Source organism: Ranitomeya imitator, chromosome 3 (assembly GCF_032444005.1).
Source record: "Ranitomeya imitator isolate aRanImi1 chromosome 3, aRanImi1.pri, whole genome shotgun sequence".
In the NCBI taxonomy this organism is placed as follows: domain Eukaryota; kingdom Metazoa; phylum Chordata; class Amphibia; order Anura; family Dendrobatidae; genus Ranitomeya; species Ranitomeya imitator.
The window spans coordinates 476,844,866-476,856,629 of NC_091284.1; the positions used below are offsets into that span (position 1 = coordinate 476,844,866).

Here is an 11,764-nt window from a genome sequence, read left to right on the forward strand (position 1 = left end):
AAAAAACGCATCAGAAACACATAAAAAACGCAACGTGGGCACACAGCCCAAGTATGACAAGGTCTGTCCTGGTTTTCAGCCACCTAACCTAAACAAGGGTTGCTTTATCCGTTCTAGAGATCTTGATATAAGGCGCTAAATAATTTGTCATTGAAGCAGAAACTGTCACGATTCCACCACTCATGGTGTCATCAATTGTCGGTGATTACAGGGCTATTTAGCACTCTGACAACTGCCAGACCTTTGCCAAATGTAGCTTTGTTCAAGTGGTGTGTTTATCTGCACGGTGCTTGGAGTTATAACCTGATCTCCATTTTCGACCTTGGAATTTCCTTTTGACAATCCATTTGACTTACTCCTTTGTCTTGATCCACTATCTTCCTGATACTCTGACCTTGGACTGTTACCTGACTACGCTTTTGTCTTTTCCCCTTTGTCCATTACGAGCCCTCTTGATATTGAACCTGGACCTTTTGAACTATCCTGCTCCAAAGTAAGTCCATGCATAGTCACTGGCGTCACAGAAATTCTAAGTGAAAAGACTAATGTTCAAAATTCTACTATCTCTGATGATGGTTAGTAGAAGTAGTCAGCAGTATAGGAGAAAAAAAAATGTAAGGAGCAATATCTATGCTGATTGCGATTGCTTGAAATGCAAGTGATTTTATGCAATCATAAGACAGTATGCACATTCTTTATGAATATGATGTGATAATGCTGACTTATATTTTTCACCAATCAGAAAGCAGAGCTGCTCAGAAGAACTAAATAGAACCACCCAGGAAGTCACAGTCAAGCTTTGATATCATAAATCTGATTTGGACTCAAGAGTTGGATATACATTCTACAAAGTTATTATGACAAATATTTCAGTGTGTAGTTTCTACAATGTGGATGTTGTCAAGGAGCATTACTGCCCATGTTCCTGAAAGGGTTCGGAGCCTATCCCTAGGGCCCAGGGAGGCGTGGTGCTCTACATCCAAGCTGAGCCATTGTCTATATACAACGTGCTAAAGACTTCTCCAAAGATGACAGACTCTTTTAGGAGACACCAGCATATGACAAGAACTAATGCACATATAGTTTATAATTGGGTTACAGAGGTATTAACATGATTGCTTTAATCACTCTATAGGAGTGTGTCGTCTCTTTACTACATTTACTCTTTAATAATTATTTAAATATTTCACTAGCCAAAGTTGTAGATAAAGTAAGAAGACTACTATTGGCTTAATGCATAAGACCAGTAGACTGAGGCCAATAAAGTAAAGTAAATTAATATACAGTGGCATATAAAAAGATTGGACACGCCTGGTCAAAATTACTGTTATGGTGAACAAGCAGCCACTCTCTTTTAAAGCAACAAGTCTGCTGTTATAATTCAATCAGCATGATGGAATGATATCAACCGTGCTCGTTAACACTTTCTATTGAGCTAACGAGAAGATCACAAATTATGCAAACTGGTAATTTTGTGTCAATGCTGACATTCAGTAGTCATGTGGTTTAATTTTCATGGCAAGAAGTGACGGTGCACTTTATCTGATCACTCTTCATACGTTAGTGTTAATGCAAATTGCCACTATAAAAACTAAAGTGGCAAAATTTATCAGTCTCAAAAACTTTTAGCTATGACTGTAGATCAGGGTTTTTCAAACTGGGGGCAGCGCAAATTTAGATTTTTTTTGTGCATGGACCACTATATATGGTGAGGCGAATCATAATGGTCTCTCTAGGGAGGTCCCAGAGAAAGAGGGTAAGACGTATTGCAGTAAATGAAACAGAACCAAGCATTGTAGGTGATGGTCACAGCAGACATCATCCAACTCCTTTTGGAAAAAAAATGTAATTTAATCATTGTATATTCCCTTAGGGGTGGCTTCAGTAAATATGACATTTGGTGAGGCTGTGTGTAGATCTTCAGGTCTAGACTGTTTCTTCTACCCAACATTGAAATAAACCTTAACACGTCTGTGTTTTTGCTTTAGCATTTACGGTAATCTTTCAGAATAATAAGGTTATCTGAGTTTTTCCATCACGAAGTGCTCATGCATTTGGTAATGTGTTTTTAGAGATTAGACTAGAGCCCAGTATTGCTTATGTAATATATCTAACACTGACCACAGCTGTTGACAGACTTTCCAAGCTAACTATGCACAGACCACAAACAATCACCAGATTATTTACCCTACAGAACGAGAATACGTAGAGTCAGTGCACCATAATCTGATTTCTCTTCATTTAGGGCCCATTTAGATGGGTCAATTGAGGAACGAGCATTTTCGGGATTCTCTCGTTCCTCGGTTCTCACTGCCGGAGATGCTCTAATGAGCCTGGGCAGTGGTGCACTTGTAGACAGGCTGAAGGCATCTGCTTCTGGAAGGAAGACTGCACCTTAAGTGCCATCTAACCAGGGCGAGACCATAGAGTCGCAGTGTAAATGCATAATCTGTGTGCATGGTGTTAAAAGGAATCTAAGATATGGGTAGCATGTTATAGAGAAGAAGAACACATCGAGATATAGGTTTGTGGGAAAAAACTTGATAAAAATGGCATTTGATGCATTGAAATGTCTGATCATTCTAAGCTAAGCAGTCAAGTGTATGCAATGATATTTCCAATCTATAATTAGCACCACCCACTTGACTAACAAGATCAGAACGTGTGGATACTTAAATGAAGAAAATACAAGTTATACCGAATCTTTTTCCACAAACCTATACATTAATCTGTTCATCTATTCCTGCTCTATAACATACTGCTGCCTGACTGACTGTTCAATGTACCATGCTCACTTTAAAGGGAATTTGTCAGCAGGTTTTTGCCATTTAATCTAAGAGCAGTATTATACAGGGCAAGTGAGCCTGATTCCAATGATGTATCACTTATTAGGCTGGGTGTCGTAGGTAAAATATAATCAGTGTTATCAGCAGGAGATTATAACTGCTTGACTAGGTCTCATATGCACAGCAGTTAGGCTAGTTTGTGTAATCCCACCCCCACCATTGGCAATTTGAAGACAATGCACAGTGTACACAGGAAGGAGCCAATCAGTGGTGTAGGCGGGCTTACAAATCTATAGTGTACACAGGAAGATGCCAATCAGTGGTGTGGGCGGGCCTACAAATCTATAGTATACACAGGAAGGTGCCAATCAGTGGTGTGGGCGGGCTTTACAAATCTACAGTGTACACAGAAAGGAGCCAATCAGTGGTGTGGGCGGGCTTTACAAATCTACAGTGTACACAGAAAGGAGCCAATCAGTGGTGTGGGCGGGCTTACAAATCTACAGTGTAAACAGAAAGGAGCCAATCAGTGGTGTGGGCAGGCTTACAAATCTACAGTGTACACAAAAAGGAGCCAATCAGGGGTGTGGGCAGGCTTACAAATCTACAGTGTACACAGGAAGGAGCCAATCAGTGGTGTGGGTGGGCTTACAAATCTAGTGTTCACAGGAAGGTGCCAGTGGTGTGGGCGGGCTTTATAAATCTACAGTGTAAACAAAAAGGAGCCAATAAGTGGTGTGGGCGGGCTTTACAAATCTACAGTGTACACAGAAAGGAGCCAATCAGTGGTGTGGGCAGGCTTACAAATCTACAGTGTACACAGGAAGGAGCCAATCAGTGGTGTGGGTGGGCTTACAAATCTAGTGTTCACAGGAAGGTGCCATTCAGTGGTGTGGGCGGGCTTTACAAATCTACAGTGTAAACAGAAAGGAGCCAATAAGTGGTGTGGGCGGGCTTTACAAATCTACAGTGTACACAGAAAGGAGCCAATCAGTGGTGTGGGCAGGCTTACAAATCTACAGTGTACACAGGAAGGAGCCAATCAGTGGTGTGGGCGGGCTTTACAAATCTACAGTGTACACAGAAAGGAGCCAATCAGTGGTGTGGGCAGGCTTACAAATCTACAGTGTACACAGGAAGGTGCCAATCAGTGGTGTGGGTGGGCTTACACATCTACAGAGGACACAGGAAGGAGACATTCAGTGGTGTGGGCGGGCTTACAAATCTATAGTGTACACAGAAAGGAGCCAATCAGTGGTGTGGGTGGGCTTACAAATCTACAGAGGACACAGGAAGGTGCCAATCAGTGGTGTGGGTGGGCTTACAAATCTACAGTGTACACAGGAAGGTGCCAATCAGTGGTGTGGGTGGGCTTACAAATCTATAGTGTACACAGGAAGGTGCCAATCAGTGGTGTGGGTGGGCTTACAAATCTACAGTGTACACAGGAAGGTGCCAATCAGTGGTGTGGGTGGGCTTACAAATCTATAGTGTACACAGGAAGGAGCCAATCAGTGGTGTGGGTGGGCTTACAAATCTACAGAGGACACAGGAAGGAGCCAATCGGTGGTGTGGGCGGGCTTACAAATCTATAGTGTACACAGGAAGGAGCCAATCAGTGGTGTGGGCGGGCTTACAAATCTACAGAGGACACAGGAAGGAGCCAATCAGTGGTGTGGGCGGGCTTACAAATCTATAGTGTACACAGGAAGGTGCCAATCAGTGGTGTGGGTGGGCTTACAAATCTATAGTGTACACAGGAAGGAGCCAATCAGTGGTGTGGGTGGGCTTAAAAATCTACAGAGGACACAGGAAGGAGCCAATCAGTGGTGTGGGTGGGCTTACAAATCTATAGTGTACACAGGAAGGTGCCAATCAGTGGTGTGGGCGGGCTTAAAAATCTATAGTGTACACAGGAAGGTGCCAATCAGTGGTGTGGGCGGGCTTACAAATCTACAGTGTACACAGGAAGGTGCCAATCAGTGGTGTGGGTGGGCTTACAAATCTATAGTGTACACGGGAAGGTGCCAATCAGTGGTGTGGGTGGGCTTACAAATCTACAGTGTACACAGGAAGGTGCCAATCAGTGGTGTGGGCGGGCTTACAAATCTACAGTGTACACAGGAAGGTGCCAATCAGTGGTGTGGGTGGGCTTACAAATCTATAGTGTACACGGGAAGGTGCCAATCAGTGGTGTGGGTGGGCTTACAAATCTACAGTGTACACGGGAAGGTGCCAATCAGTGGTGTGGGTGGGCTTACAAATCTACAGTGTACACAGGAAGGTGCCAATCAGTGGTGTGGGTGGGCTTACAAATCTACAGTGTACACAGGAAGGTGCCAATCAGTGGTGTGGGTGGGCTTACAAATCTACAGTGTACACAGGAAGGTGCCAATCAGTGGTGTGGGCGGGCTTACAAATCTACAGTGTACACAGGAAGGTGCCAATCAGTGGTGTGGGCGGGCTTACAAATCTACAGTGTACACAGGAAGGTGCCAATCAGTGGTGTGGGTGGGCTTACAAATCTATAGTGTACACGGGAAGGTGCCAATCAGTGGTGTGGGTGGGCTTACAAATCTACAGTGTACACGGGAAGGTGCCAATCAGTGGTGTGGGTGGGCTTACAAATCTACAGTGTACACAGGAAGGTGCCAATCAGTGGTGTGGGTGGGCTTACAAATCTACAGTGTACACAGGAAGGTGCCAATCAGTGGTGTGGGCGGGCTTACAAATCTACAGAGGACACAGGAAGGAGACAATGAGTGGTGTACTAGGATAACAACCCCTTTAATTAAAGGTTGTTCACTTGCTGCATTCTTGCCATGAAAAAAACGTAGCGCTTTACAGTACCAGCACAGTGAATGAGACTTCTGACATCTCGTGCCCATGCAGCTTTTTATTTATTATCATTTTCCAATCTGCAACATGTCAATTATTTCAGTATTTTTCACCCATTAAAAAGAATGGGGGGGGGGGGGAGGGGATAAACACAAATACATCTACATAGTTGCATAGATTGGAAAATAAAGACTCGGGTCCATCAAGTTCAACCTTTCGCCACCAATTATACATTTGTCACTATGTAAGGACATTGTAGAAATTAGAAACATATTCTACCTGCCCGAGGCACAAATGCTAGGACGGAAATGAGTATTGCTGAAATTATAAGGTAAAGTTAGACAATGCCTGAAGGATAAAGTGTGACATGTTTGGAAACAATAAACTGTTCCAACAGAGTCCTGAAACAGTATGCACTGTATTAAAGGGGTTGTCAAGTCTTACATAAAGTAGGTGACTCATTGTATAATGAAGTGTTATGGAACATTCAGTTACCATTCACCCGATCCTTTCATAACCTTGACTGATGATACAATAAAACAAACCCTTAGGACAGGAAAGAGATTTGGGCTGCTGAGGCGTTCATCTACACCAGATACTTTGGAGCACACCGTCTGCTCTATGGGGTGTGTAAAGGATTTCTGCATTTTCCAATACTCGTAGTATCTCCATTTTTCGTGATCTGGGGTTGGGTAAGGGCCTATTTTTTGCGTGCCAAGCTGACGTTATTAATGATACCATTTTGGTGCAGATTCAATCTTTTGATTGCCCATTATTGCATTTTAATGCAATGTTGCGGTGACCAAAAAAAACGTAACTCTGGTGTTTTGATTTTTTTCTCTCTATGCCATTTAGCGATCAGGTTAATCCTTTTTTTTTTTTTATAGATAGATCGAGTGATTCCGAACGCGGCAATACCAAATATATGTGTATGTTTGTTTTTTATTGTTTTATTTTGAATAGGGGGTGATTTGAACTTTTATATTTTCTTTAAATACTTTTAAAAAACATTTTTTTTTTTTTACCTTTGTATGCTTCAACAGTCTCCATGGGAGACTAGAAGCTGCAGTTGTCTGATCGGCTCTGCTACATACAGGCGATGATCAGATCACCCGTATGCAGCAGAAATGCACACTTACTACCACTGGGCGGCGCTCATAGCAATGCGGCAATGACAACCATAGAGGTCTGCTGGAGACCTTTGGTTGTCATGCCGATCCATCGTTGACCCGCGATCATGTGACAGGATCATCGTGGGGCGGGATTAGTAACCAGTTAACAGCCGCGGGTGGATCGCGATTCCACGGGTCAGCTGTATAGATCAGCTGATGTGTGCCCAGAAACGTGTGGGCTCAGCACCGGAGCCTACACTAAACATGGGGAGTCCGACATCAGCGTAATATTACGCCCGATGTCGGAAAGGGGCTAAACAGCTGTGAGAGGGTATAGTTTAAATGAACCAGCTGTAGTTTTGTTTGCTTGTATTTTTAGGGGCGGGTACATGACTTTCTACTTTTCTTTTTTATCTGTTGTTGCAATGAACAAAAAAAAAAGCAACTGTGACTTTGTTTCTATTTGTCTTCAGTATTCACTGTGAGTGATGCATGAAGGAAAAGAGCTTGACACTACATTGCTAAGCACAATATCAAATGTGTGTTTTAGGGACTATTTTCCCCAGGAAATGAATCATATTTTTTGCCTAAAATGCAATTTGATGGTGTGGACAGAGGCCATTGGCAATACTTAGAACTTGTATAAGAAAAGAAGCCTGCTATATCGGTTTCTCGTCAGGATACAATTTATTACATTTGCATGACATGCTACGTTTAATCTCCAAAATTGGGCCTTTGTGAGGAATGATACTTGACAAAGGTTCATTATTTGTTAACATTCATTAAAGGGAATCTGTCAGCAGGATTTTGCTATATAATCTGAGAACAATGGGAGGGAGCGGTTAAAACACAGAATTCAATGATGTGTCACTTTTCAGGCTATGTGCTGTTTACTTACAATGAAGGTTTTATCACTAGGAGATTATCATTGCCGCGATTTGCTGGCCATGTGAGTGCTAGCCCGACTCCACTTCCTCCTGTGATAAGAAGCTCACTGTTAATAGACAATGTACATACAGAGCCTGGTGTGGGTGGGGTAGCTTCCTAAGCTTTAGGACGGGGTCACACTTGCGAGTTCAATGCGAGAAACTCGCGCATCAAGTCCAGGCACTGCCGCCGACACTCGGGACCGAAGTGTGCGGCTGTAGCAGCTGAACGCTCCGTTCCTGCGTGCCGGTGGCAGTGACAGGACTTGATGCGCGAGTTTCTTGCATTGAACTCGCAAGTGTGACCCCGGCCTCACTGCAATTTACTGATGGCTGGGATACCAGCAATCCTGAATACGGGCTTCGGAACCTGGAAATAAGGCTCGGCAGAGACTGTCTTGTATGGACCAAATGAGGCAATGAGTAGAGGAGAGGTTGAACATGTGAAGACGGGGCTTTGCAGAGCCCGAGTACCATGTTCCAAAGCCCCTTTCTCAGGAACCCCTCGCAATCAGTTGGGTTGTACATTTCATATTTTAGGAATAACCCTTTAAATGTTCCCTGTGTCACATTGCAGCGCTCTGAGCCAACGTGATGGGAAACCTGGCAGTGGGATTATGTAAGTTGGCAGCAGTGTTTGCTATGCCCCAGTGTACGGCACACAACTTTCCCTTCCTGTATACGTGCAGTCTGGGAGGACACCCTGATCCCACTGCAGATAAGGACCTGACAATTCATCAACTGACAATTCAGTCCTTCAGTCACAAGAAAGGTTCTTAAAGTCTGAGATGCAATTAACGAAAAACAGGTCAACGGAGCTAATAACAGCGGAGATTTGTTCACCATTTCAATCCCTTTTGACAACAGTAAAATTAAAATTCTATGCATATTTTTTCACCAAGGCACACAACCTAAATGCAGCACACCTTGGATGCTCGGTGGCACAAATTTTTTCTCTTTTGACATATTCTCTATATTTTCATGAGAAAACCAGTGTGGCATTTCCCATAGCATCCGCCCTAACACTACCTAAGCATCTGCATACAGGACTGGGAAAGGCATATGCCCGAAGGGTGTGCGCACATGGAACGCGGTTAAAGCAGATCTTCTCTAGTTTCTGCTTCCAAATTTGTAACACCACCCTCGGTCATAAAAGCCCCAACCTGTGCTCATCTCCAGTACAGCGCCCTCCTTTGCACTCATACATGGGGTCCGCATCTATCAGCCACGTATGCCCTATCCTACCAATCTGCCATAGATAGCCAAGATGTGACCACTCCTGGAATTCATTGTCTTTGCCCTAGAAAAAAAAGCAATGCTGAAGTTCCTGGTGCCACCTGTGAAAAAGAAATGCCAAAGGAACCTCCATCTTTTCCATCTCTGAAGGCTACATAGCTTGGTCCCCCATCATAAACCGCATGGCATGTCCTAGCAATATGTCACAACACAAAATAAGGTGATTATCCCTTTAATTACCACTAATTTTCTATTTTCTGTACAGATACGTATTGTGTCTATGGAAAAAAAAATGTCTACGCAAGAACCGCTCCTAAGGTAGCCGAAGCACTAAGTTTAAAGTTATCCGAAATTGAAGATTTCGACAGTAACGAACGTTGGCCGGCTGGTCTGGTTAAAGGGATAATCCTTCATTTCAACCTAATGAAGAATGTAGTTAAAAAAACAGTTGGGTGTGTTGGATATTTTCGGCCACTAATCTGAACTGGCGGGGGGGGGGGGGGGGGGGGGGGAATCTGTAGTGTGTTTATGGTCAGCGCAGAATGAACGATCGATCGGAGGCCCATTCTCATCTAATGTGCATGCAGCCATTATTAATGTCAGGTCAGTGGGGAGGGCATGATAGGCGGGATGGATGCAAGTCCTATTAGGCAACGTTCACATTTGCGCCTTTGGGCGCAGCGTTGTTGACGCATACCGACGCATGCATCATGCGCCCCTATCTTTAACATGGGGGCGCATGGACATGCGCCGGTATGCGTTGTACTGCGTTTTACGACGCATGCGTCATATAGACGCACAGACAGGGCGCAGAGGACGCTACTTGTAGCGTTTTTCCTGCGCCGAAATTCCTGCTCTGTGCTTTCTTATGACAACGCATGCATCGCAAAACGCAGTGTTGTGCACATGCGTTGTTGGTTGCGTCGCCGACGTTGCGCCCAACAACGCAAATGTGAACGTAGCCTAAATGGGACCGGTGTACAATACCGGCGTCAGTCAGCTGTCTGGAGAACTTTGTGTGCAGATGCGTCTCACCTCCTCGGTCACATAGGACGGTAAGGTCATCGTTATTGACCTCGGTATGATCCGAACAGCGCTTTATACTAATAGTCGGCTGTAATAATGACCTGAGGGTGCAGAGATGCCACTTACCCAGCTCCAATGCCGTGTTGATTTTTTCTAGTGCACCTATTAAGTCATTGTTCTCCCATAGGGTGTCTCCTTCTACAGACAGTCTCCGCACCGTCGTCTCCACACAGAACCACTTCTCGAACAGGTTCCCAAGCACCACGTTAACCTTCAGGTCCAGGCAAGGTGCTTCACACCCCTCCGCTTTGCCTTTTATTCTATGGTTGCAGCAACTACATTCAGTTGATTTTCTGCATCTCTTACAAAAAGAATGTCCACAATTCAGCGTAACGGGGTCCAGTAGCAGGAGTCCGCACAGGGGACAGGAGAAGAGGTCCGCCACCAGGGATTGCCCCGCAGGGGGGGGACAGGAGAAGAGGTCCGCCACCAGGGATTGCCCCGCAGGGGGGGGACAGGAGAAGAGGTCTGCCACCAGGGATTGCCCCGCAGGTGGGGGACAGGAGAAGAGGTCTGCCACCAGGGATTGCCCCGCAGGTGGGGGACAGGAGAAGAGGTCTGCCACCAGGGATTGCCCCGCAGGGGGGGGACAGGAGAAGAGGTCTGCCACCAGGGACTGCCCCGCAGGGGGGGCTTTAGTGCAGGTTTTGGAGGCTCGGTACGCCTCATTAGGATGTAGACTATCACTCTTCAGCTTGGCACAAGGTAATTTCAGCTCTTTCTCCCTGATGTTCTGAGCTATACTCTCCACCAGTATGCCAAGCTCCTCCGGACAGAGCTGGCGCAGCATTGCTGCCCTCGTGTACGAGGCCAAAGCATCGGCAACTCGCCCAGCCAGGGCTAAAGCATCTCCTTTCTTCAGATACAGAGACCTGTCAGGCTGGGGCAGCTCATCCAGCTGGGAGCCATAGATCTCTGCTGCCAGGTCAAAGTTGCCAGCCTTGAAGGCTTCCTCTGCCACCCCCAGCATCTCAGAGCATAGTCCAGGGGGGTCACACAGGGGCAGAGACCTTACCTCCATGGTTGGAGATCAGCAGGGGCAGGGTCCAGCCATCAGCAGGGCAGGGGGCTCACATTCTGGGGTCATGCTCCGTGTCCTGTGGGTGCAGCAGATCGGATTATAGCGCACAGGACTTTGTGGGGTGCCCTGCTTCCACTGCAGCACACGGGCCATGCCCACCGCAGCTGCCAGCACAGGAGCCAAGTTGGCACCGCTCTGTCATTGCGTCCAATGGTGCCGCCTCTGTCCCTGCGCACGGAGATATCCCGGTGCCCTAATCCACAGGCAGGCCTCGGCCGGGCAGTGTGTGGGCACCGCCGTGTGTGTGCCCCGTGCAGCAGCGCACTGTCTGCCGTGCCAGCCGCCAGCAAGTTCTCCTCCCGGGTCTATCCCCAAAGCTGTGACCTCATCAGAGGAGGCGGAGTCCGCCGCCGTGACGTCACCGCCTGCTCTCTGAAAGACACGACTGCATCGTACAGACTGGCAGCAGTGCTGCGGTTCCAGGATGGGATAGCACTAAATGCCCGTCTGAGGAATGAGCCAGCAGTGGACGGGTTAAGGCGCCCACACCGCGGATTACAGCCAGGGCTCCTCTAATTACTGACTAGTGGAAGCAGACACGTGCTGCCCCCTAGTGGCCACTAGCGGCATTGTCACCTTCAGGAGAACACGTGAGGCGACTGCTCCCCGCCCCCACCCTGAGAAGTTTATGTAAGCAGCTGTGGGGTGTTACACAATGCCGGCCGCTCGCCACCGGCGGGTCACCGCTCCCTCCATGGC

The 11,764-nt window shown here is 46.4% G+C and overlaps 1 protein-coding gene across 1 annotated transcript in view; it reads right to left on the reverse strand.

Moving 5' to 3' along the window:
• Window positions 1–11,395, reverse strand: part of LOC138670310 (LON peptidase N-terminal domain and RING finger protein 2-like) — an 83,115-nt gene extending 71,720 nt beyond the window's left edge. The window contains exon 1 of the mRNA XM_069757528.1: window positions 10,051–11,395. Coding sequence (XP_069613629.1) covers window positions 10,051–11,005 — 955 coding nt within the window. The 5' untranslated portion in view covers window positions 11,006–11,395. The remainder of the gene's footprint in view (window positions 1–10,050) is intronic.
• Window positions 11,396–11,764: the final 369 nt, after the last annotated feature.